Here is a 26,846-nt window from a genome sequence, read left to right on the forward strand (position 1 = left end):
CACAGGTATGTGGCTGTTCAGCAGCTCAAGCTTGACATCAAAGATTCAGGCTCTTTTCATTTTTCTCTTTGGCTATAACCAGCATGGAGATCTTTGTTCTTAGCCCACCAGTCTCAGGACGATTTTGTAACATTAAGTATCATGTCTTCATGCAACAGGGTCAGGACAGGAAGGAAGGAAGGGCACTTTCTCAACTGTCAACTTCTATAAGAAAAACTGTGTTCTCTTCTAATCTTACCAATCAGCTCTGGGTCACACAACCATGCCTCTGCTGTAAGAATGTTTAGGAAATAAGCATCTGACACTTTCAGTATATTTCAGAGATGGGTTTGCTAGTAGGGTAGAATGAATGAATGCATTTGTCTCAATACTGAACCAGATGAAGTACAGTTCTGTGCTCCCTTAATTCCCTGGACATTTCACTACAGCTACACTTACACATTTTGCATATCTGTCTGTCTATGCAAGCTTCTCAATGTTCTGTTCATCCCTGCATCCTTCCCTGGCACACAGCAGGCAATCTGATTGTTGAATCTATAATCTGGTGGTCACCTGCAGTTCAACTAACTACTTTTTTAAAAAAAGTCTATTTTATTGATTTTTTACAGAGAGGAAGGGAGAGGGATAGAGAGTTAGAAACATCGATGAAAGAGAAACATCAATCAGCTGCTTCCTGAACACTCCCTACTGGGGATGTGCCCGCAACCAAGGTACATGCCCTTGGCTGGAATCGAACCTGGGACCCTTTAGTCCGCATGCTGACGCTCCATCCACTGAGCCAAACCAGTTAGGGCCTAACTACTTTTTATAAAGTATAATTTAAATATCCTGGTTCAAAGTCACACAGCAGAGTTAACACTTGAACACAGATCCCCAAACTCTCAACACGTTGCTTCTTCTAATACCCTGGTGGCTTTCAAACTTAACTCTTTAGCAGTAGACTTTTCCCCTCAAGCAAATGTCTATCTATAGGATGGTATACATAATTACCTTAGTACCAAATTTTGGAGTTATGGTGATTATTGAATAATCTTTTATTATTGACTAGAGGCCTGGTGCACAAAAATTGGTGCACTTGGGGGGGGGGTCCCCCTCAGCCTGGCCTGTGCCCTCTTGCAGTCTGGGACCCCTCGGGGGAATGACCACCTGCTGGCTTAGGCCCACTCCCTGGGGAATTGGGCCTAAGCTGGCAGTCAGACATCCCTGTGGCAGCCCAGGAGCCCGCGGGGACTGTCCACTTGACAGCGGGGAGCAGGCCTAAGCTGCAGTTGGACATGCTTAGCACTGCTGAGAAGGCAGGAGAGGCTCCCACCACCACCGCTGTACTGGCAGCCGTCAGCCTGGCTTGTGGCTGAGCAGAACTCCCCCTGTGGGAGCGCACTGACCACCAGGGGGCAGCTCCTGCATTGAGCGTCTGGCCCCTGTTGGTCAGTGTGTGTCATAGTGACCAGTCATTCCCAGTTGTTCTGTTGTTAGGGTCAATTTGCATACTACCCTTTTATTATATAGGATAGAGGCCTGGTGCATGGGTGGGGACCGGCTGGTTTGCCCTGAAGGGTGTCCCGGATCAGGGTGGGGGTCCCGCTGGGGTGCCTTGCCAGCCTGGGTGAGGGGCTGATGGGTGTTTGCAGGCTGGTCACACCCCCTTCAGGGTGGGGGTCCCCACTGGGGTGCCTGGCCAGCCTGGGTGAGGGGCTAATGGTGTTTGCAGGCTGGTCAAGCCCTCCCTCCCCCCTGCCGCAGTGGGGACCCTCACCCCATGGAGGTTTGGCCAGCCTGGGTGAGGGGCTGATGGCTGTTTGCAGGCTGGTCACACCCCCTTCAGGGTGGGGGGGTCCCCACCGTGGTGCCTGGCCAGTCTGGGTGAGGGGCTGAGGGCCGTTTTCAGGCTGGCCAACACCCCCCCGCCGGCGATGGAAGCTCCCAGCCTCTCCTTTTTTTCTTTTATTCTGGGATTTATTTACCTTCTATAATTGAAACTTTGTAGCCTTGAGAGGAGTTCAGAGCCAGCCAGGGCCAAGCCTCCTGGTCGCTCCAGCTCCATGGCCACAGCCAGCTGAAAGCAGGTATCTGGGGTTTATTTACCTTCTATAATTGAAACTTTGTTGCTTTGAGTGGAACTCAGAGCCTGTTGCGGCAGGTGGGAAGCTTGGCTTCCTCCATCATTGGGGCAACCAAGCCTCCTGCTTGCTCCAGCTCCGTGGCTGCCGGCTGCCATCTTGATTGGGTTAATTTGCATATAGTCGCTATGATTGGCTGGTGGGCGTGGCTTAAGGCATAGCGAAGGAATGGTCAATTTGCATGTTTATCTTTTATTAGTGTAGATTCTCAGACAAAGGCAAATTCAAATCAATACATCCCAATAATTCCATAGCACTTTTCACAGTGGTTGATATTATAAGTAAAGTGGCATACAATTCAAATGGCATACCTTTAATTGCCATTTCAGGATAATTAATTACATTTTCCTGAGCTTGATCTCATCTGAATTTTTGGATGTCTATGGCAGTGGTTCTAATATTGGCTACACATTAGATTCACTCAGAGAACTTCAAAAATTCTGATGTCTAAGTCCCAGCCCCTGAGATTCTGACTTTAATGGTCTTGTGTGCTATAAGGAAGATCTGGGTTTTCAAAAAAATCTCTAGGGATTCTAATACATAGTAGCCACGCTCAAGAACCACTGGATTATGGAATTCACTTACTAAACAAAACCACATAAGCTATCAAATAGCTGCCTATGTCTTATTCTAGGGACCAATGGAATCTAAAGCATTATAAAAATCTGAAATGTTTACTTTTATAATCCTCATCCACATTCCATAGAAGTATTATTCATATCTAATTTTTCCCGATACATGAACTTTTGCTAATACTTATAAATAACAAAATAAATCTCATCAGAAAAAAATAAGAATTTCTAAGGGCTTATGGAAATTCTTCTGCAATGTAAAAGTTTGCTATTTTTTTTATATAGCTCTAAAAGAGCGCTCCTGGCATTTCTTTTTATGAGAATTTCTCTGTATATAGAGATTTTTGTTGTGGAAGTAACTAGCCTATACAAGATTGTATTTTTAACAATACAAAAAGTAATTACTACACATTTCTTCATCGACAGTTAAACACTAATACAGTATAAGAATTATTGTTTAATGTGTACATATAAAATCTAGTTACAGAAAATTAAAAGTAAAGGAAATTACTTTTGTGACAAAGGATAAAATACGCAGAACTTATTTAGTACTAAGAATACAAAATCTAAGGGGCTCTTCCCAAGACTGATAGGCTTGAACAAACCCTTAACAAATCTTAATTGATTATTTGCATAAAATGACAAGGTGATGCTAAATTTCATGTGGAAATCCAAGCTACCCAGAATAGCCAAACAATCTTGAAAAAGAACAAAGTTGAAGAACTCATACTTCCCAGTTTCAAAACTTAATAAAGCTACTGTAACCAAGCAAGTGCATGGTGCACAAGGAAGACATTTAGATCAATAAAACAGAATTGAGAATCCAGAAATAAAATTATATTTATGGTCAGCTGAATTTCTACAAGGGTACCAAGACAATTCAATTGAGAAAGAATTATCCTTTCATCAAGACTACAGACCTCAATGTAAAAGTTTAAACTGTAACACTCTTAGAAAAACACATAAATCTTGAGTTAGGCAATGGTTTGTTACCTATAACAAAAGCACAAGCATCAAAAGAAAAAATAGATAAACTGGATTATATTAAAATTAAAAACTTTTATGAAATAAACGGTACTATCAAGAAAGTGAAGAAACTTAAAAAATGGTGGTACATCTACACAATGGAATACTATGCTGCTCTTACCATTTGCAACAGCATGGATGGACCTGGAGAGTATTATGCTAAGCAAAATAAGCCAGTCAGAGAAAGATAAATATCACATGATCTCACTCATTTGTGGAATATAATGAACAACATAAACTGATGAACAAAAATAGATCCAGACCTACAACTAAGATTACTTTATCCAGCAAAGCTATCATTCAGAAGTGAAGGTCAGATAAAGAGCTTCACAGATAAGAAAAAGCTAAAGGAGTTCATCACCACCAAATCAGTATTATATGAAATGCTGAAAGGTATCCTTTAAGAAGAGGAGGAAGAAGAAAAAGGTAAAGATACAAATTATGAACAACAAATACACATCTATCAACAAGTGAATCTAAAAATCAAGTGAATAAATAATCTGATGAACAGAGTAAACTGGTGATTATAACAGAATCAGGGACATAGAAAGGGAATGTACTGACTATTCTTGGGGGTGGGGGAAAAGGGTGTGGGGGGTGCAGGAAGAGACTGGACAAAAATCGTGCACCTATGGATAAGGACAGTGGGTGGGGAGTGAGGGCGGAGGGTGGGGTGGGAACTGGGTGGAGGGGAGTTATGGTGGGAAAAAAGAGGAACCAATGTAATAATCTGAACAATAAAGATTTAATTAAAAAAAAAATAGATCCAGAAACAAAGAAGCATGGGACAGACCGTCAAACCTCAGAGGGAAGGCAGAAAAGGTTGGGAGTTGGGGGGATGAGTAAGAGATCAACTAAAGGACTTATATGCATGCATATAAGCATAACCAATGGACAAAGACACTAAGGGGGGTGAGGGCATGTGCTGGGGGGTGGGAGCAGCTGGGGAGAAGTCAATGGGGGAAAAACGAGACATATGTAATACTTTAAACAATAAAGAATCTAAATTTTTTTAAAAAGTGAAGAAACAATCCACAGAATGAGAGAAAAATTTTCAAATCATAAAACTCATAAGATACCTAGAATATATTCAAAATTTTATTAATAAAACAAATATTGATTGATGTAAAAATAATAAAAAGACAAACCATTTTTAAAAAAGGCAAAGGAATTGAAGAGACACTAACAGCACATTAAAAATGCTCAGTATCATTAGTCCTTAGGGAAATGAAAATCAAAATCACAATGCACTATCACTGCACAGCTATAATAAAAAAGAAAAGCAAGTGTTGGTGTGGATGTGGAATAACTGGAACCTTGATATACTGCTAATGGGAGTATAAATGGTGCAGCCACTAAGGAAAACAGATGGGCAGTTTTTCAAGTTGTTAAACATAATTACTATGTGATCCAGCAATTCCACTTATAGATATACCCCCAAAAGAAGTAAAAACATGTGCCTACACAACAACTTGTAAACAAATGTTCATAGCAGCATTATTTATAATAGCTAAAAAGTGTGAACAATCTAAATGACCATCACTGATGAAAAAATAGATCCATACAGTGAAATATGATTCATCAATAAAAAGGTATGAAGCATTGATACATGCTATAACATGGGTGAAACTCCAAAACATACTAAGTGAAAGAAGCCAGTTAAAAATACATATTGTATGACTCCATTTATATAAAATGTCCAGAGTAGGCAAATTTAAAGAGATAAAAAGTAGATTACTGATTTCCTAGAGTTAGAGATTAAAGTGAGAAATAGAGATTAACTGCCAATGAATACAGGGTTTCTTTTGGAGATGATAAAAATGTTCTAAATTTAAGACTGTGGTGATAGTTGCACAACTCTAATAATGTACTAAACACCACTGAATGTATTAAACACCACTGTACAAGTTAAATGCACATATTCTATGATGTGGATTGCATTTTAATTAAAACAAAACAAAACAAAAAACGACACACACCAAGGGGCAATGTATTAAACATGAGTTTTTGTTCTTCCTAAGTGAATTTATGTTTGTCTCTTAAAATGCAAAAGAAAAAAAGAGATAATTTTTGAGACACATTCAGCAATACAGTGTGTTTATGTTTTTTAAATCAAAATCAGCTGTTTCCTGTGAAATACATAACTAGCAAACTGCTGGATCAATTCCATATAAGAAAATGCTTTTCTAAACATGTGTGTTAATTTAAATTAGTCTTTTTTTTTCTTTTAAATACATATTTCAATTTTTTAATTACAGTTGATATACAGCTTTATATTAGTTTCAGGTATACAGCACATTGATTAGACATAACCTATGCTATACTTTACAGCCCAATGACTATCTGTAACTATGAATTAAATTAGTCTTATACCAATTAGATTTAAGTTAAAAATCTTAATTACTATGAAATGCTAATAAATAGATCGTCTTTCTAATGGTTAATTAGATTGGTGCCCTCAATGTCTTACAGGATGAGTGAAATGTTAGGCTTTTATGAGATGCAAAGGTATTACATAGGATGTGCCTGTACTTTTGCATAGGGTAGGAAAATGTGCAAATTTGATACTGTTTTTATTCAAAATCATCTATTAACACTTACTGGTATTCCATTTTGCTTCTGATATGTTTTTGCAAATTATGGATTATTCTTTACAGAAATCTCAACCCCTTTCTGATAAAATGATTTAACATACATAAAGGAACTAGTACATAGTAAACAGACACGTTAATTCTTTTTTATATATTTTTTTAATCCTCATCTAAGGATATTTTTTTCCATTGATTTTAGATAGAGTGGAAGGAAGAGAGGGAGTGATGGAGGGAGGGAGAGAAAGAGAGAAACATCCATATGAGAGAGACACAATGATCGGTTACTTCCTGCATGAACCCCAACTGGGGGCAGGAGATTGAACTTGAGACCCTTGGTGTGCAAGCCAATGCTCTAAACACTTAGCAGCACAGGCCAGGGCTATATCAGTGTTTTTAAACTCAGGGAGTGAGGGTTGGCTAGGCATGGATATTCTTAAAAAAGCTTTCTACATGGTTCTGATTCTTACCTACTCAAGTTAATAAGCACTTATCTGTATAATAGCTCTGAAAATAGGGTGAGTTATCCTGTATTGACCTAATTTTACTTTTCCTCTCCTTAAAATATGTTCAAAAGCCCTGACTTATAATTATTATATTTGTATTTATTTGAAAATAATATAATGTCTGAGAAAATAGTTATTTACTTTTATTCTTCAGCAGATAGCATTCTATCTAAATGACTTTAATTTCCTTATTTAAGATTGCAAGTCTTGCCGAAACCGGTTTGGCTCAGTGGATAGAGCGTCGGCCTGCGGACTGAGGGGTCCCAGGTTCGATTCCGGTCAAGGGCATGTACCTGGGTTGCGGGCATATCCCCAGTGGGGGATGTGCAGGAGGCAGCTGATCGATGTTTCTCTCTCATCGATGTTTCTAACTCTCTATCTCTCTCCCTTCCTCTCTGTAAAAAATCAATAAAATATATTTAAAAAAAAAAAAAAAAGATTGCAAGTCTTGAATTTTTTAAACGGAAGTTCCGGTTCTTTACATAGCAGCAAAGTATGAAAATAAACAATGAGTAGATCAGAAAAAAATCTCTCAGACAAGTATGAAATGGCATATCCCGCTCCCCCTCCCCCACTGAAACAAAACAAACAAAAACAGGGCTATGACTCTTGCTTGCTAAAAATGTTAAAATAGTTCAGTAATGTTTCTGCAATTATAAAATGGCAGCTAAGGAAATTGAAGAAACCAAGATAAGAATTCATATTATAGTAATTTCAATGCATGGCATTTATCCAAAACCATGTTTATACCAAGAGGGGGGAAAAAAGGGAAATATCTTGCCAAGATCCTAATCATTGTCCCAAACATCAGTGACAGGGATTATAAACCGTGTTAATTTTATTGCCAGGACCTTTTTTCATTAGTTCTGATATTCTCCCCTCCTTGCTGAGCATATAAAAAAGTAATATAATCCAAAACAGAGATGGTTCTTAGTTATTTCATTCTTACATAGGTGAAAGGCTCTAATTTTACAGTTTGTATGTTTATAAGTTACCTTGTTCCAGAAAAGATTTAAGGCAACTAGGCCACTGTAATCTCCACAGGGGACTTTGGGGTATACCTTTAGACAGGAAGCACACAAACCTCAAGTCAACCCAACTGAAGGATCAGGGGGCAGATTCTGGAAATGCATTTTTTGAGCCAACGACATACATGAAACCTGCTCAGTATTGTAATATGCGCATCAACAAATATTTAACAAATGTTTAGAGTGTTTCTACATACTAGATGATGAGCTAGAAAAACACAGTAAAGAAAATAAGATAAAAGGTCCTTTCCTTTGGGGAGCTTATATTCTAGTTGGGAAACTGGCTACCTATAGTATATGATTCTGGAGGTTCTACTCCTGGCCAAGTTGAAGCATTAGGAACAGGATTTACCCACATGACTAAAACAACCTGGAAATGAACAAAATATATGAACGTGACCAGGACACACTGATCAAAGGACAGCGATCCCTGAGAGATAAGAAATAAAGTGAGCCCTATAATAGTCCAGCTTACTGCCTGGAGAGTGTCCAGGCTGCAGCACAGGGACCAGGAACCCAGGCAGAGTTTGGTGAACTCTCTGAACTGAGGGTCCAGAAAGAAGATCAGGTAGCTAGCATCTGTAGGACAGAGCACCAGAGCGGGGAGAGTTGCACAGAGAGTGAGCCAGATCTGCAGAGGACCACCTCTTAGTATTCAGCAGAGTACTGATCAGCACATGTATGTTATGAAACTACCTTGGGCCAAGGAAAAAACATCTGAAAATATTAGAGATAATAGTGCCTGGGCTCATGCAGGGCTGGGAATAGGACCTGTTCCCACCAGTCATCCGGAAAACCTCATAATTCACAGGGCACTGGGTAGAGACCTCAGAAGGGTCTTGCCTCAGAGAAATAATTAGCCCTACAATGAACACTGCTCCAATCCCCCACCTACTGGATCTTAAAAGCAAGACCCTAAAGGATCAAACTGTTCCAACAATGAAGCTCAAGAACGTTTATAGAAAAACCCAAATATCCAGTATCCAACAAGTTAAAATTCATGATGTTTGATATCTGATAAAATATATCAACATACAAAGAAGCAGGAAAATTCAATCCACAAGAAAACAAATCAATCTATCAAAACTGACTTAGTCCTGCCAATCCAAGCCATCTTGACGCAGTGCCTTCCTCTCGCTGGTCTTTGTGAGCATCCTGCAAGAGCCCCGCCAGAGCCCTAGCCAGTTTGGCTCAGTGGATAGAGCATCAGCCTGCAGAATGAAGGGTCCCAGGTTCGATTCCGGTCAAGGGCACATGCCTGGGTTGCAGGCTTGATCTCCAGGAGGGGGCATGCAGGAGGCAGCTGGTCAATGATTCTCTCTCAACATTGACATATCTCTCCCTCTTCCTTCCTCTCTGAAATCAATTAAAAAAAAAAAAAGAAGCCCCCCCCAGAGCGAGTACTACACTGAACCCAGGGCCTTTCCCTGGGCATCATCTTGATGACCCACCCTCAGAGCACGAGAAAACTCTTCTCTCCTTTTGACATTAAAACCAAAGGTGCTGGTTTTGATTAGTTATTTCATTTATAACCTTTATTCTAATCAAGAAATACTTATTTATCAATTTTGTTTAGCACAACATTTTGGAATGATGTAAAAATCAAAACACTGCATATCCCTCTCCTCCCTCTAAAAACAGGGAAATATTTTTGTAACTTAAGTCTGTTGTTTCTTGAACTAATCAGAAAAGTTCTCTACTTCACATTTGTTTCCATGATGGGAAAAGAAAATGACATGTTTCTGCAGCTGTATCCAGCTGCCCTGGGGAGATATAAAACTTGTCATGTATTTAAAAGAAAAACAAAACAAAGAACTGACTCAGCAATGACAGATGATAAAATTAGCCAGTAAGGGTATTAAAAGTTATAATTATATTTCATATGTTTAAAAAGTTAAGGAGAGACATGGAAGATATTAAAAAAAAAAGAAAAAGAAAAGAGGAACAGGAACAAAGAACTGATGCGACAAATAGAGAAGATATAACATGCTAACACTAATCAAATGAAAGCGAGGTTGGTTAGCTATATTAATACCAGATAATGTAGATTTCAGAGGAAAGAATATTACCAGGAATAGAGAAGGTCATCCTATATAAAAAAAGGCTAATATGCAAATTGACCCAACAGTAGAACGACCAGTCGCTATGACGCACACTGACCACTGAGGGGCATACGCTCAACGCAGGAGCTGCCCCCTGGTAGTCAGTGTGCTCCTACAGGGGGAGCGCTGCTCAGCCAGAAGCCCTGAGCAGGGCTCACAGCTAGTGAGCACAGTGGTGGTGGTGGGAGCCTCTCCCACCTCCATGGCTGTGCTGAGCTGTCAGCTGGACATCCCCCAAGGGCTCCTGGACTGAAAGAGGGCACAGGCCATGCTGAGGGACCCCACCCACCCACTGGGCCTCTAGTATCATAATAAAAAAATGAGCAATTCATCAAGAGGACATAAGAATCCTAAATTAATAATTTAAAAAAACCCTAATAATAAAGCCTTACAGAATATGATTCTGGAACAATTAAAGGCCACATTCTATGGCATGTAAATTATATACAGACATGTTGGAGGGAAAGGAATATCCAGAGTGAGTAAGGTTACCCAGGGAAAGATTCCTATAAAATGAGGTCTTAACATGAGCAATGAATAATCCATCTGGCTAACTCTTTATCCCAAGAGTAATTAGTGAATCATTCAGAAGATATAATGAATTGTCTGAAAAGGAAATGCCAGCATCTGCATGACTAATTTAAGCAGCCCATTTCAAATATCAGCTTTAGCACCTGGGAAGATAATTTTGTTTTTTGTTTTTTGTTTTATTGCTTAAAGTATTACAAAGGGTATTACATATGTCTCCTTTTCCCCCCCACCTTTGACAATCTCCTGGTGGGAAGATAATTTTTAAAAAAAGTTTTTATTTATTTTAGAGAGAGAGGAAGGAAGGTGGAGATAGAAACATCGATTGAGAGAGAAAAACATCATCAATTGGCTGCATCTTGCATGCCCCCTACTGGAGATCAAGCCCGCAACCTGGACATGTACCCCAACCAGAAATGGAACCAGCAACCTCTTGCTTCATGGGTCAAAGCTCAACCATTAAACCACACTGGCAGGGCATAAGGCCACTTTTTAGAGGTATATAAGGGACATTTAGAACTCTTTAAGATGTGAGTACAAAGTAAGAGCCAGTCTTTCTCTTGAATTTAGTGGAAAATAATTGCTCATTGGCAGTTACATAATCTTGTTGATTTAGAAAGGTTATAACCACCACCTTTCTGGTTTACAGAGGGATCAGGTCTGCCTTTCCTCCACAGAAATCATATACTCCGCAAGGTGAGGAAAGATGGGTGATGACAGTAAGCTTTCTGAAAAGCTAAGGTAACTCTAAGTAAATAAATTGAAAAGTATATGAGAACTATTTAGTTGAAGACAATCTGGTTAAATTCACCTTTAGTAAACAGGGTGGGGAAAATGAGCTCCGTGAGAAGGAAACCCAAGGGCATTCCTTTCTCAGGGAGGGGAAGGGAAAAAAACAAAAAACATACATGGCTCTACCCCACAGGCCAACAGGGAGAGAGCATTTGTGCTCTACAAGGAAGGGAGTAGCCCAATCTGGTGAGTCAGAAGCTCGAACGGAATTCACTGGTGCACCTAAGTGTAGTGTACAAGGTGCAGCACGGTCTGTCCATAAACTTAGGGACACCCAGGAAAAAAAGTCTTAGTTTAAGTAAGGGTCAAGTGTGATTTTAGAAATGGGTAGGAAGATGCCTGGCAAAGTAAAGCAAAACAAGAATCAGTAAGAAATAGTAAAGACTGGGGCGAATTATTTCTCCAAGTGTCAAAATCATTGCAAGGCTCTTATGCCTTATTATGTCTTGGAGACAGAATACTCAAGATATGTAAAAATATGACAGGAACAATAATTAGCTATCGAGTCAGCACTCTGTGCATGTTGACCATTCTCAGGAATGAGAGAAGAGCTGGATGCATACCCTCCTTCACCCTTGTCTTGCTCAATGCTTCAGTTACATATTTTGCAAAATTTCAAGGAGAAAGAGGTGAAAAACTTCCCAACATTTTAATATTGTATCTTCAAGTAAAAGTAACGTATATTGGAATTCTGGTACTGCTTTAATTTTCTCAACCCTTTGGTTTCTTTGAATATAGCAGACTCATAGAAAAGATTATTTGATACCATAGTACCATTCCTACCATGAGCTTGTTAGATTTAGATGAACAGATGTATATTGTGGAACCTACTGTAAATAATGCACTTAAAAACAATCCTTAATACATCTTTTGTCAGCTGTGCCTTACTAGTTACCTAATACTTTTTTTTTCTAATAAAACAACACTGTTAAAAGCAGAACATTTATCAGTGTAGGACAAAATATCCCCCAAATGCATTGAAGACAATCCCTGAACTTCACTTAATTGGCATCCATTCCTCCTCCTTAGATGTTGACATACACTTTTAATTCTGTAAAATATACAAGTATGAATGAACAATCATTTCACAAGTCACAAATGAAATTACTAATTTATCTATATATAACAACTCTGAAAGTGTGCTTGTTAGTGTATTAGGTCTTTTTAAAACATTTCAAGACGATCTAGAAAGATAAAATTTGGTGTGAGTATATAGTTTTTGTTCGTGGTCAAAAGGAAAAATTCTGAAATATCTAATTTTCAGTTCATTTCTATGTAATTTTAGCTCTAGAAAGAGGGCGAACTTAAAGTGAAAGAGTAATAAATATAATTAATTGTCATTTAATTGGTCTCAGAATATGAGAAAGTAGCTGACTTGAATAATTGGGTAACTATTCCTTTTAGTGGTTCCCAATTTTTTGCTTGAAAACAATTGAGTATCATCTGATTGACCTCTAAAGTAATGTAAAGGATCACTATGTGATTCTGGCATGTAACTTGGAAGAAGTTCAAGGAATTGAGTGACATCACTGTAACATTTCCTGGCACAGAAAGTTAGTACCGCCATCACAGAGTAGTCATCTTAGTATAAAAATGATTTAGAGACCAATGGCACATTAACAAATTCTAACTAGTCTACCAGTAAGTACACCAAAAGAGCAAATGCTTTTGTGTTTGTTTTTTTTTACATGAAGGTGATTACTTTTTTTAATATATATTTTTATTGATTTCAGAGATGGAAGGGAGAGGGGGAGAGAGAGAGAAGCATCAATGATGAGAGAGATTCATTGATTGGCTGCCTCCTGTATGCCCCCACTCCCCAAACTGGGGATCAGACTCACAATCCAGGCATGTGCCCTAGACCAGAATTGAACCTGGGGACCTTCAGTCTCCATTCCGACGCTCTATCAACTGAGCCAAACCGGCTAGGGCGATGCTTTTGTTTCTTACGAGAGATAGGTTTGTCAACAGTTTTACAAAGAACCTCTATAGTCTGGGAAGGCATCCTCAAGCTGAAAGTCTGTATCTCCCATGAAATAAGCTATTTAGTAAAAAACTTGGGACTTAACCTGTTCAGAGTAAAGGGTCATGGGAGAGGTATGCTTAAAAAAAACAATCTTTTGGATTTTCAGAGTTGAGGAGAAAATTCATATTTAGCTTGATTGGGAAGTATGCTAGTAACACATAGGCGAATTATTCTGAGGATCTTCTGAATGTGATCAAGATTTTGGGAATGAGACCCAAAGAAAGGAAGGTATATTAAGGACTAATGATAACCAAAGCTAACTAACTTAAGGATGAGAGCCTAGGATGAGTTTGAGAAGATTAGAGCCGGCTTTTAGCTATATTTCAAAGGAGAGCTCTACAGCCAAAGTTCCCAATTGTTGATGAATTTGCCCTTCTTCAGGTCTAAGGCACTGTAGCATGGCCTTTAAGGCTTGACCCCACCGAGTCTAGGGTGGTAGCATTTGCTTCGATCTGATGAATTGCTGAAACTCAAAAACTCATCTCTCTGGTTCTGGATAACTCCTCCAAGAATGTAAATCTTTTATTTGGTTATAACATCACCATATGATCCTTTACAATGATTACACTGCACAGGATTTTACAGTGATTTCACTGTACCCTTTAACAAATTTGGTTCTCACAAAAACTTTATAAAGTAGGCAAGACAGGTCCTCAGAATGTATGATTTAATTTATATAAAGTTCAAATGAGGCATAACTAATCTATCATGTCAGAAGCTGTAATGGTTACCTTTGAAAAGAAGAAACAAACTGGGATAAAGCGTAAAGAAACCTTTTAGAGGTGCTGATAATGCCTTGTGATTTCATGGGTGTGTTCACTGTATAATTCATGGATCTTTATCCTTCTGATTTGCACATATTCTGTAAACATGTCATACTTCAATAAAAACGCCATTATTTTTCAATGCCATGGTCTTAATCACTGCATCATAGCTGCCCATAAATAATATTAAACAGACATACATAGCTAAAAGTGGCAGTAAAAATACTGAATGTATTATAAAAAAGAAAACCACTGATTGTAAATGTAAAACTACTTGCTTTTTAATTCAACTACTTTCATTTATTTCATACCCATCTAAAACCTAACATGAGAAATAAGAAAAAAAATTTAAATATATAAAAGGAAACAAAAACTATCACCCTATAGTTAAGGATACAACATTTCCCCCCCTTATTGTCACCCATATTCCTCACCTCTATAATTTCTCAACTCTGTTATTTTCTTATCCTATATAATAAAAGCCTAATATGCAAACTGTCGCCTTGGGCGGTCATTCGACTGCTCGCTATGATGTGTGCTGACCACCAGGGGGTGGCGCGGAACATGGTGGGCATTGGGGGCGCGGCATTGGCAGCAGTGGAGGTGCTGCCGTCCGTGATGAGAGTGGGACTGCAATGGCTGGTGGAGCAGGTGAGCGGGAGGTGCCAGGCCAAGGTGGGTTCGTGTGGGGGCCGGATTGCCCCGTTGATCGCCCCACAGACAGCAACCAGTGGCAGCAGTGACGGGGGTGGGGGGGGGGCGCTGCCAGCTCCCAGGCACTGAGGTGGTCCAGCCCCAATCGGCTGCCCCGCAGGTGGGATGGTAGAGCAGTTGAGGGGGCAGGGCCAGGCCAACGCAGGGTGCCAGGCAGGGCTGCAAGGCCGAGGGCACGAGCTGGGGCCTGATCTCCGCAGGCCACCCCGAGGGACCCCACCCATGCATGAATTTGTGCACCGGGCCCTCTAGTTTTCCATAATTCTCTACCTTCTTTCCTACCTCCTCTAATCCTCCAAGATCTTTTCCTAGGTAACTGGTGATTATGAAACAAGATCATACTGGGAAACTTCCTGGGTCAGCTTAGGACCAATTCAGCTCTTTCATATCTCTTATTTTCTCTTCTTGTCCTCCAATTCCATATTCTTTTCTTGCCATCTCGTTTTCTCATATCCCTCCCTCTGTTTCTGCCTCTATTCTTCTTCCTAGTTTTACTCCCCAAGTTTATCTGAAGCACACATAATAGTAAAAGGTAACCAACCAATATTTATTCTCATTAAATTATGTTCTATATAAACAGACTTGAAGCTATAGTCTGTACAGATGATAATAGTCAGCTGAGTTTTCTATGACACATAGAACTGATGTCTTTGCATAGTTTCTCCACACTTTAAACTATGCATGATTTTTAAATCTTTTTCTGGCCCAAACACCTGAGGGACTTGACATTAACACCTCTAACAGATGGTTAGTTTTATGTGCTAATAAAGCTGGGCACAGTGCCCAGATATATGGTCAAATATTGTTTGTTTCTATGATGGTGAGCCTAACATTTAAATCAGTGAACTTTGAGTAAAAACATAATGGTGGGCCTCATCCAATTGCTAAAGGTCTTCACAAAGACTCATCTCCTCTGAGCAAGAAAGGAATTCTGCCAGCAGACAGTCTTTGGACTCAAATTACTACTTTTGCCTGAGTCTCCAGTCTACTGGCCTATCCTACAGATTTTAGACTTACTAAACCTCCACATCACATGAGTGAATTTCTTAAAATAACTCTCTCTCTACACACACACACACCCTGTTTTGTTCTCTGGAGAACATGACTAATACAAGTAGCTATGGTAGTGATTCTCAACTAGAAATGGTGGGGGCGAGGTGCAGTCTACAGAAAAAACACAGGAGTTGGGGATGATAGATAATTTTATTTTTTGTTAATCCTCACCCATTGATTTTTAGAGAGAGTGAAAGGGGGGAGAGAGATGAGAGAGAGAGAGAGAGAGAAACATTGATGTGAGAGAGACACAAAGGGACACAGAGACACATACTGGTTGCCTCCCGCATGTGCCCAGACCAGGCCAGGAATCGACCCTGCAACTGAGACACATGCCCTTGACCGTAATCAAACCCAGGACCCTGCAAACCCACAGGCCGATGCTCTATCCACTGAGCCAAACCAGCTAGGGTGATAGATAATTTTAAAAAGGTCTGATGCAGACCTTATGGAATATCTACTCAAAAGTCATTTACTAGTCTTCTTCTATTACAGAGACTGGAATACTAAAACAAAGTTTTTGGCTTCCCTTATATGTAAGAGAGCTGTAGCCAAATTCATTTGTTTGCAAATGAACAGCTAATGCCTCACTAGGAGAAAGCACTATGCTCTAACTATTCTTCCTGCCCAGACCACTAAGGATTCAGATGTAAAAACAGTGCCTGAAGGAGCTGATCCTTAGCTCTAGGGCTGCTCCCCACCATTCCCCACAGTTCATGTGCAGTATCTTATACAAGAGTGCAAGTAGAATCTGGCTGCTTAGGCCAGCCTCAACTGAAAGCAGAAAAACTTAACCGATGTTATCATATTAAGTGTTATTTTAAAAATATAGCTGTACTCAGGCTCCACTAAGACTACCTAAAGTTGAAATCTGCAGTAGGAAGGACTTGGGACTAGAAAAATTTCCTGAAAACCATGATTACAAAATATTGACAATTATAACTATGAACTACTAAGGAAGGCTATCAAATTTCCTTTAAAAAGCGTCTTTTGAAAATAAGGCCTGAATTATTTTATGGCATTCCACTGTAAAGACAAGAGTTAGAAGAGAGGAGCACTTGGACATCATTTCCATTCTATAATACACTACTGATTTAAAAGTTTTACCTCAGTACACTTTCTATATTTATTACAGGAGAGCTAAAGAGTGCTATATAAAAATCACTATGTAATAAAACCTCACTAACAAACCATTAAGAAGGAACTTATTGGCCAAGTTGATAAAAAGTGTAAATTAAATGCCCAAATTTTCTAACAACTTTTTAAGTCAGCACTATATCTTTAAGGCTATCAATGATGTACCTCTAAAAATACTGTTTTCTTCAGACCTGTCTAGAAAAAGAAAAATCAAGTGCTATTAATGAATGATTTCAAAATTCTGTATTTACCTTTTTTTTCTCCAGTGTAGGGCACATAGTCTTCCCGGTCCTTATGCTCCAAAGCTTCCTTCTCCAGATATGACAAGAGGTGTTCTCTATCAAAAGGCCCTGTGGCAGACTTTGAGGTCTGGTTCTTCTGTCGGAACCCTGCAGGCAGAAGGGCATTCTGCCAAAGAGAATGAATCAACCATTATGACCACCAAGAATGCCGATTTTCATATGCTTGCATAGATTACTCAGAGAAGAAACAATTCTAGATTAGAATATGATGTAGGCATTAAACACTTTATTACAGGACTTTAGGGTTGCAATGTAAAAGTGTTCCAAAGTTTTTTCTTAAATTAGGTAGTATTCACTTACATTACTATTAAAATAAGTACAAACATATTTTCTTTAGCAAGTATTCTACTAGCAGGAAAACCCCTTTACTTTTAAAATGCCCTGGGACAATAATAAAAAGGTTTTTAATGCTTAATAACACCTTAGCATATATGTAAATACAGAAAATAATTCTGTTACAAAAGAATGTTAAATGACTATATGCATAATAGTCCTTCACAGTAACTTTTATTTCATTATAAAGACTTTCATTAAAAAAACAAAAACACAAAACACCACATGTATATCAAGCCCTAGCCAGGTTGCTCTGCTGGTTAGAGCATCATCCTGACAACAAGGTTGCTGGGTTTGATGCTGGGCCAGGGCACACATAAGAATCAATGAATGCATAAATAAGTTAAACAACAGTTGATGTTTCTCTCTCCTTCTCTCCCAAATCAATTAAAAAACAAAACAAGTATATTGCCCGGCTGGCATGGTTTAGTGGTTGAGTGTTGACTTCTGAATCGGAGGTCACTGTTTGATTCCCAGTCAGGGCACATGCCCTGGTTGCAGGCTCAATCCTCAGTGTGGGGTGTGCAGGAGGCAGCCGATCAATGATTCTCTGTCATCATCATTGATGTTTTTCTCTCCCTCTCCTTCTCTCTCCCTCTCTCTCTCTCCCCACACCCTTCATCTCTGAAATCAATAAAATATATATAAAATAGAACAGTCATGTCAGTAAAGATATGGAGGTAGAAGGGGAAAACTGGAGAAGAGACAAAAAGTTAATTTAAATAAAGAGGTGTCAGTGAAGACTTGGTTTGGGGTGATGAACACACAATACAATATACAGATGCTGTATTATAGAACTGTACCCCTTAAACCTATAATTTTATTAACCAATGTCACCCCAATAAATTCAACAACAAAAATAAATTATACATATACATGGGGGGGAAAAAAGAGGTGCCAGTGAAAAGTCCTGAAAAAGTTAACTGCTCAAAGGCAGCTACTTAGTTTCAAAGGGTTTGAAAAATTATTTCATTTTTCTTCATCAGCTAGCACCTACCTCAGGGTCAAGATCATCCAGCACGGTTTCCAGTTGTTTCAGTTCTATTTCTGATAGATTCCCAAGGAGCTCATCTTCATCCAGGTCCTTGTACTTTTCTAAGTCCTTCCGGAATGGTAATGCCATGGTCTGCAGTGTCACTTCGTTTTTGCTATTCAATGTAGTCAGAAGTGATTTCTATTTTTTTTTAAACTATGGAGAGAAGAGACAAAAACATTTAAAACATCATCTCCACCTACTTATATCTATTATTAGGTTAAATGAAAAGTAATTTCCATGTCATATATTCTTTGACCATATATCACACACCACCCTTTTCTATGGATCATTCAATGCCTTTACCTTTTGTCTTTTGTTAACAACAAAAAGAAACTGAGAGAAAAAGAGGGGAAGGAGAGAATAAAATTCAAATCCATAAAAATGTCTACTCGACAGAATTTAGATTTTCTGATAACTAAGTTTTAGGGGGGGAAAGGTTATATAATTTGTGCTAAAATACAAATTTTTCCATCAATGGCTTTCAAATGATTGTTACTTTGCTTAAGCACAGTATGTTTAAGGTACATTTGTTTTATTGTAAATTACTTAGAAGAACATTATTTTCTGACTCAACGTTAACATGGGGTGGGTGATACCATTGCATTCCCCATAGAAGGAATGGCAGCCTCTTGCCATTGGGAAAAAATTTTTTTTGAAAAGTGCGTTAAAAAAAATTTAAAGGCGCTTTTAAAGGAAAAAATACAGCACTATAAAACTTTCAGTAAAATACTCTAAACCATGCTATGTTACCCACTAACTGACAAGGTTGGTCAGGAGAATCTGATTACAGAAAGGACCTTCACCATTTCCTTACTGTGTGGATCTCTCCCCAAAAGCTATGAGGTGACTCAATAAGCAGCATATTTCCAGTTACCCACAGGACTGTTATATAGGAAAGGATACTTAAAGTAAAAAAGTGAAGCAAAAATTAAGTATTTTTATGAATTTTAGCCATATATGTGGATCATTTGTCTCATAAAATGTTCCTATGTGTGCCCTAGCCAGTTTGGCTCAGAGGATAGAACATTGGCCTGGGAACTGAAGGGTCCCGGGTTCGATTCAGTTGCAGGCTCGATCCTACCTCAGTTGCAGGTTCGATCCCTGGCCCTGGTTAGGGCATGTGCAGGAGGCAACCAATTGATGTGTCTCTCTCATATTGATGCTCTCTCTCTGTGTCTCTCCCCCTCCCTTCCACTCTCTCTAAAAATCAATAGAAAAAATATCCTCAGATGAGGATTAACAACAACACAAAAATGTTCTGTGTGGATAAAAAATAATCTTTAGACTTAATGGTGTTAAAATTTTTCTTGGCTGCAAAATGCCCAGTATTTCAAAGTTTGGATATATTTCCTTTGCTACCGTTCCCCCCGTTTTCCCAACTTAATACCATATTTTAACTAATATATTTTCCTCCTCAATTCAGTAACATTTTATGGATCCTTTTAGGTGTTTTCATCTCCCAAGAAGAAATGAAGGTTCACCACAGGGGTCTGTCAGTTAATGAAATGACTAGCAACCACCTGGGTCCTATAAAAAGCAAATTAACATAATTGTGCTTATGCAGATGTTAAACTGCAGGCATTTTGTATAATTGCCCAAGACAGATCTGGCTTACACCTGTTCTACTAACACTACATAGATTTAGCAGTTATCCTAAATTTTTCCATTAAAAAAATTATTGTTATCATTACTAAGTTTGGTAAACCTCTACTTTGTATTTCCAACTTTAAGATAGCAAGCTTAACAAGTATCCTGAGAGTGTATTTTCTCAATTAAAAATAATACCGTCTGCAGAGAAGAGTCAATGGAAAGTATCAGCACTACCAAATATAGTAACCATAAAATGCAATTTTAAAGAAGGTGGCATGCAATTTTAGGAGAAAAGATAAAAAATTAGACCACACTGAAAAAAAGATTCCCTTCATAAACAGACATTTGATACAAAGGTAAGAAATTGATAGAAGTTTAAGAATATGTACCAAGAGTAATTATTTACTTTATGCTATTTTTTAATGTTTGGAAAATCAATATAAAAATACATTTCAATATAGTTTAATATAATATACTGAAGTTTACAGTACAGTCATGTGCCGTCAACAATGGACTAAATATCCAAGGATGGTCCCACAAGATTATCATGGGGCTAAAAATTCCCTATCACCTAATGTAGCCCTTGTAATATATAACCCAACACATTACTCACGTGTTTCTGGTGATGCTGGTGTAAACAAACCTAGACCTACTGTTCTGGCAATGGTATAAAAGCACAGCACATATAATTACATATGGTGCATAATACTTGATAATGATAATAAGTGACTTTGTTCCTGGTTTATGTATTTACTATATTATTTTAAAGTGTATTCTTTCTTCTTAAAAACACACAAAACCATTGCTGTAAAATGCCTCACCCATCTTGTTTACTGCATCTCTTGATACCATAATTTTCTCTTGTGTTTGATTTAACCATATGCTGTTTTGTACAGTGGCATGCTGTACAGGCTTGTAGCCTAGGAGCAAGGCTAAGTCATACAGCCTAGGTGTGGAGTAGGCTGTATCATCTAGGTTTGTGTAAGTGCACTCGATGATGTTCAGACAATGATGAAACTGCCCAATGATGCATTTCTCAGAACTTATCCCCATTGTTAAGCAGCACATAACTATAAATAATAGAGCTAATTTCTTAGTCAATAAATATTTCAAAAAATACTGATTATTTTGAGCATCTCTTTTCTTTACTCTCAAAAGTATCCCAGCCTTGGCCATAAATTCAATGGTCATCCAACTAAGAGGGTACTGTAATAGACAATATGATAGAAATGAGATATTCAGAATAAAGGCAATATATATCACCCAGGTTTTATAGGTCGGAAACATGACATTCCTTAGAATGAGTAAAATAGTTTACTCCAATAGATTGCTTTTTATTCCAAGTATAAACTGTCATACAAAGCATCTTTATATACTACTAGGAGCCTGGTGCACGAAGATTCGTGCACTGGGGGTGGGTCCCTCAGCCCAACCTGCACCCTCTCCAATCTGGGAGCCCTCAGGGGAGCCCTCTCCATTCCAGGAGTTTCTGTCTGTCTTTGCAATCATATGAGCGAATTGTCTGAGACTCCCTAACCCAGTTTGGTTTGTTGCTCACAGAATAATAGAGGCTTTTTTTTTCCTTTGCTTCATTGCTGGAGATTTCCTGGAAGTTTTAGGATATCTTCCCTTTAATTCTTCCTAGACACTCTGATTTTACTTATGTCTCTCACCTTTGCTTTCCCTCCATCCCCCACCGCAACAGTAACTTGCTCCAGGCTCACTTTGCTCTAGTGTCTAGGAGATCCGTCTGCCACCAGAACTATGATTCCCAGCATTCCTGGTGCTCCCCGCACTCTAGGTTTTCCATTCCTGCTCTGTCTCCGTCCCACGGCCTCCCACTCTGCCATGTCCCCCCAAGCCTCCGGCTCTCCCGCTCTGCTCTCTGCCCGGCGCCTGTGTATGCAAATTAACCCGTCATTTTTGTCGGGTTAATTTGCATATTTACTCCTGATTGGCTGGTGAGTGTAGTGAAGGGACAGTCAATTTACATGTTTCTCTTTTTATTATATAAAAAACTAGGGGTCCAGTGCACGAATCTGTGCACCTTGAAAGGAACTGTGGGCAGTGAGGCTATGGTGGGCCCAGGGGCGGGTCATGACCCATCCTCTGCGCCCCCACCTGGTCCCTCGCGCTGATGCCCCTGGTCCCCTGTCTGCCAGCAGCCCTGCTCCCGCTGCCGCCACTCCCACGCACTGACGGTGCCGGCCCCACTCGCACCCGTTGCTGGCGCGGAGCAATTGGGGCCAGCACCTGCAGCGGGTGTGAGCAGGGACTGCTGCCCCACTTGCCCCTCAGGAGCAGGGGGAGGTGGAGAAGCCCTCAGGGGCAATTGGGGCTGGCAGCCGCCGCTCGAACCTGTTGACAGCACTGAGTGTTTGCGACTGGCGCTGAGTGATCGAGACTGGCGCCGGGTGCTGGCAGCAGATGCCAGAGGCAGCTGCTGGTCTTGATTGCCCCTCAGGAGCAGGGGGAGGTGGAGAAGACTTGAGGGGCGATCAGGGCTGGTGCCTGGCACCGGCAGCAGGTGCGAGTGGCACATGGGAGCAAAGAATTTTCAGTAACCACCAGAGGATCACCCCAATGACAACGACGGTGCTCCACCTTGGTCTGGCACCCCTGCTCACCTGTTCCATCATCCCGCCATGGCCAATCACGCCACATTCTGTGCGCGCCCCTTGGTGGTCAGCGCACGTCATAGCGAACAATTGTTCAGTTACCATTCGGTCTATTTGCATATTAGGGTTTTATATAAATAGATTGTTTAAAAATAATAAAATGAATGCCTACCTTCAGAGAGAGACCATTACTAGTACCCTCATGTTCCCCATGCCAGGGCATCTCCCTCCTCAAAAGTAGTAGCCATTGCACTGAATTTTGAATTACTTATTCTCTGACTTTCCTCTACATTTTACCTTAAATATTTAACTTAAGAGTTTCAGTTTTGCCCTTTTATTTTGCATTTTATATATATGGGCTCATACAGTATGCATCCTTGTGTGACTTGCATTTTTCATTTAAGATTGTTTTGAGTTGATGCTTAAAGCTGTACTTCTTTCATTTTCATTTCTATAGAGTATTCAGTTGTATAAATGAATATCTGAGTTTTTTGCAGTTGTCCCCCCTCTATTTTTCTGCTATAACCCATCTTGCTATCTACTTCCTGGTATACATGTGCAAGAGTATCTCAAAGCTGTTCAATCTAGGAATGACATTACTGGAAAAGGGTATGCTCAGACTCAACTTTACTGGGTAATGTCTATTTTCTTTTTAAAAAAATATTTTTATTGATTTCAGAGAGAAGGGGAGCAAGAGAGAGATAGAAGCATCAATGATGAGAGAAAATCATTGATCAGCTGCCTGCCCCCTACTGGGGATTGAGCCCACAACCCAGGCATGTGCCCTTGACTGGGAATTGAGCCATGATTTCCTGGTTCACAGGTAAATGCTCAATCACTGAGCTGTACCAGCTGGGCTCAAACTCTTTTCAAAGTGATTATACCACCTTATAGTTCTAGAAGATTCAGTACATCACAATTCATGTTGCTCATCCTTGCTAATTGTTGGTATTAACAGACTTTTTTTGTTTTTTGTTTTTACTATTCTGGTGAATGTGATATTATATTTTACCGTAGTTTTAACTTGCATTTTGTTGAATTATGATAAAGTTGAGCATCTTTTCATACGTTTATTAATTCATTGGCCAATGGTGTTCCTCATTCTGTGAAGAATCTGTTGCCCATTTTTTAAATTGTGTTATTAAAAAAAATAGATGTTCTCCAAGAAAGACAAAAAAATTTTAAAAAATAGATGTTCTTAATATATTCTGGATATTAATCTTTTTCAGTTACATGTAAAAAATCTTTCCCATTTTCTTTCAACTCTTACTTCGTTTTTATGGTATTTTCTAGGAGAAAATGTTTTTATTTAATTTTTTAAGGAATTGGCTTCTTTGGCTTGTTTTCTCCTTTACAAAGCAATAGAAAGCTATTTCCTTCAGATTCATATAATGAAATTTGCCAAGAAATTCCAAGTAATATACTAAAGTTTCTCAGAAGCTTCAATACAAAGCAACTAATGCTCAAAACTTAAGTCACTCAACTTATCAGTATCATTCTTTAATCAGGTGTTCACATTCTCAGATTCTCCAACTTGATCATACCTTCCCTTTCAGCTCTCCTCCTCTACTGAGGAATGTCTCTGTACTAAAAATGTTCCAAGTGTTAGCAGAGAAGCTCAGGAACACCTCAGGAAGGGAAGCTCTGGGAACAGTGCTCTGCTTCGCTTTCTCTCCCTCTGTCTTAGGGAGGACCTGTCCTGGCTTGCTTGTGCGTTGATATCTGTCTTACTGGAAGGAGAACACATTCTGAATGATGAAGAGGTGAATCCAGTGTGCCAGAAAAGTACATAAATCTATCATCTGTCTACAGGAACTTTTTAAAATCCCCAAGCTACAATTCATAGAAAAGTAACACATAACAGGCACGGGGCCACGGCTCCATGGCGGCCACTGCAGTGAGAAAAATGAGCCGCCAGACTGTGACAGCGTTACCTACCGGGACCTCCAAGTGCAGAGGGTGCCCGCCCTGACGGGCAACCACCGCGTCCAACAATGACTTGGCCAGTCTTTCTGAGTGTCCTGTCTGCTTTGACTACGTGTTGCCACCCATTCTTCAATGTCAGAGCGGCCACCTTGTCTGTAGCAACTGTCACCCAAAGCTCACATGTCCAACCTGCAGGGGCCCCTTGGGATCCATTTGCAACTTAGCGATGGAGAAAGTGGCCAATTCAGTGCTTCCCCTTGTAAATATGCCTCGCCCGGGTGTGAAATGACTCTGCCACGCACAGAAAAAGCAGACCACGAAGAGCTCTGCAAGTTCCGGCCTTACTCCTGCCCATGCCCCGGTGCGTCCTGTAAGTGGCACGGCTCTCTGGAAGCTGTGATGCCCCATCTGACGCCTCAGCACAAGTCCATCACCACCCTGCAGGGAGAGGATATCGTTTTCCTCGCCACAGACATCAGTCTCCCAGGGCTGTGGACTGGGTGATGATGCAGTCCTACTTCGGCTTCCACTTCATGCTGGTCTTGGAGAAACAGGGTAAGTATGACGGTCACCAGCAGTGCTTTGCATTTTCAGGTGGAGTCTCGGCAATCTCACTTCACTGAGACATTTGCAATTTTTGCTTTTATTTAAATAATTTTTGAAAATTAGATATCCTAGATCTTTTGGATCTCCACTTATTTTCTTCCACTTTCATATATTTTAGAGGGAGCAAGGTCTTGACATTGACTGTATTAAAAAAACAACTGGAATGACATGATTCAGACATATTCTCTCAATATATGAGTTGTTACCTCAGTTTCATCACTACTTCAACAGGGCAGGCTCCGAGTCTTCAGACTCTTCTCTGTTCTCTCTTTAATGAACACGTGTGATCATGTTGTTCTCTGGTTCAAAAACCTTATGTAGACTCATAGTATCTACAACAGGGGTAGGCAAACTATAGCATCAGTGGGCCAAATTTTGCTTGCAACCTGTTTTTAAAAATAATGTTTTATTGGAACACAGTCACAGTCATTCATTTATGTATTTTCATGGTCGTTCTTTTTGCTACAATGGCAAAGTTAAATAAATGCAACAGAGTCCAGATGGTCTACAAAACCTTAAATATTCACTATCTGACCCTTTTCAGAAAGTTTGTGAACCTCTGACCTACAAGATAAAATCCAAATTCCTCAGCATAAAATACAAAGTTCACAACCTGGTCCTAGCTAGTTTTCCAATATTATTTCCAACTGCTCCCTGTCACGCAGCCTATACTCCAAACATGCTAAAAAATTTTAGGTTTCTATGCATTTGCTTCTTTTTGCTCCCTCTCTTAGAATGAAGGCATTCTTTTTCATCTACCTCTGTCCTCAATCAAACCCCTACACATTCTTCAAGACCTAGCTGAAGTGTTGACAAGGATATGGAGCAACTGAAACTCTCATAAATTATTAGTGGAGTGCAAATTGATTCAAACACTTTGGAAAACTATTTGGCAATATGTACTAAAACTAAACAACTTGTACCAACTTTCTCCTAGCAATTTTACTCCTAGTTATATACACAAGAGAAATGCTTGTTTATGTTAATAAAATAAGATGTAAAAAATGTTCATTGAAACTTTATTCATAATATCCCAAACTGAAAATGACCCATATGTCCATTACCAGGAAAATGCACAAATGAATTGTAGAATAGTCATAAAATGGAATACTACAGAGTAATAAAGAGCAACTAGTGATATGAGCAAAAACGTAAATGAATCTCACATGCATTATGTTGAAAGGAATCTATAATAATAAAAGCATAATATGCTAATTAAACCGGACGTCCTTCAGGACGAAACTGGGGCTGCAGCCACGGGATGGAGGCAGCTGCTGCTGCGGCATGGAAGAGGAGGCTGCCTCCGCCGCGGAAGGGATCCAGGCAGCCGACCCGCAGCTGCAAGAGAGGGACCCAGGCAGTCACTGAGGCTGCAAAGGCCTACTCTTGCACGAATTTCATGCATAGGGCCTCTAGTATTATATAAAAAGCTAGACAAAACCAGAATGCATACTATATGCTTTCATGTATATAAAATTC

At 39.6% G+C, this 26,846-nt stretch overlaps 1 protein-coding gene and 1 pseudogene across 2 annotated transcripts in view; one reads left to right on the forward strand and one right to left on the reverse strand.

Annotated features, from left to right (window-relative positions):
- Positions 1-26,846, reverse strand: part of TMOD3 (tropomodulin 3) — a 77,631-nt gene that overhangs the window by 23,460 nt on the left and 27,325 nt on the right. For both annotated transcript variants that reach the window (XM_059701243.1, XM_059701234.1), the window contains exons 2-3: positions 18,589-18,780; positions 17,208-17,364 (exon numbers count right to left, since the gene is read on the reverse strand). In XM_059701243.1, coding sequence (XP_059557226.1) covers positions 17,208-17,364; positions 18,589-18,714 — 283 coding nt within the window. In that variant the 5' untranslated portion in view covers positions 18,715-18,780. The remainder of the gene's footprint in view (positions 1-17,207; positions 17,365-18,588; positions 18,781-26,846) is intronic.
- LOC132214340 (E3 ubiquitin-protein ligase SIAH1-like) lies at positions 24,742-25,384 on the forward strand (annotated as a pseudogene).

This window comes from Myotis daubentonii, chromosome 1, assembly GCF_963259705.1.
Source record: "Myotis daubentonii chromosome 1, mMyoDau2.1, whole genome shotgun sequence".
In the NCBI taxonomy this organism is placed as follows: domain Eukaryota; kingdom Metazoa; phylum Chordata; class Mammalia; order Chiroptera; family Vespertilionidae; genus Myotis; species Myotis daubentonii.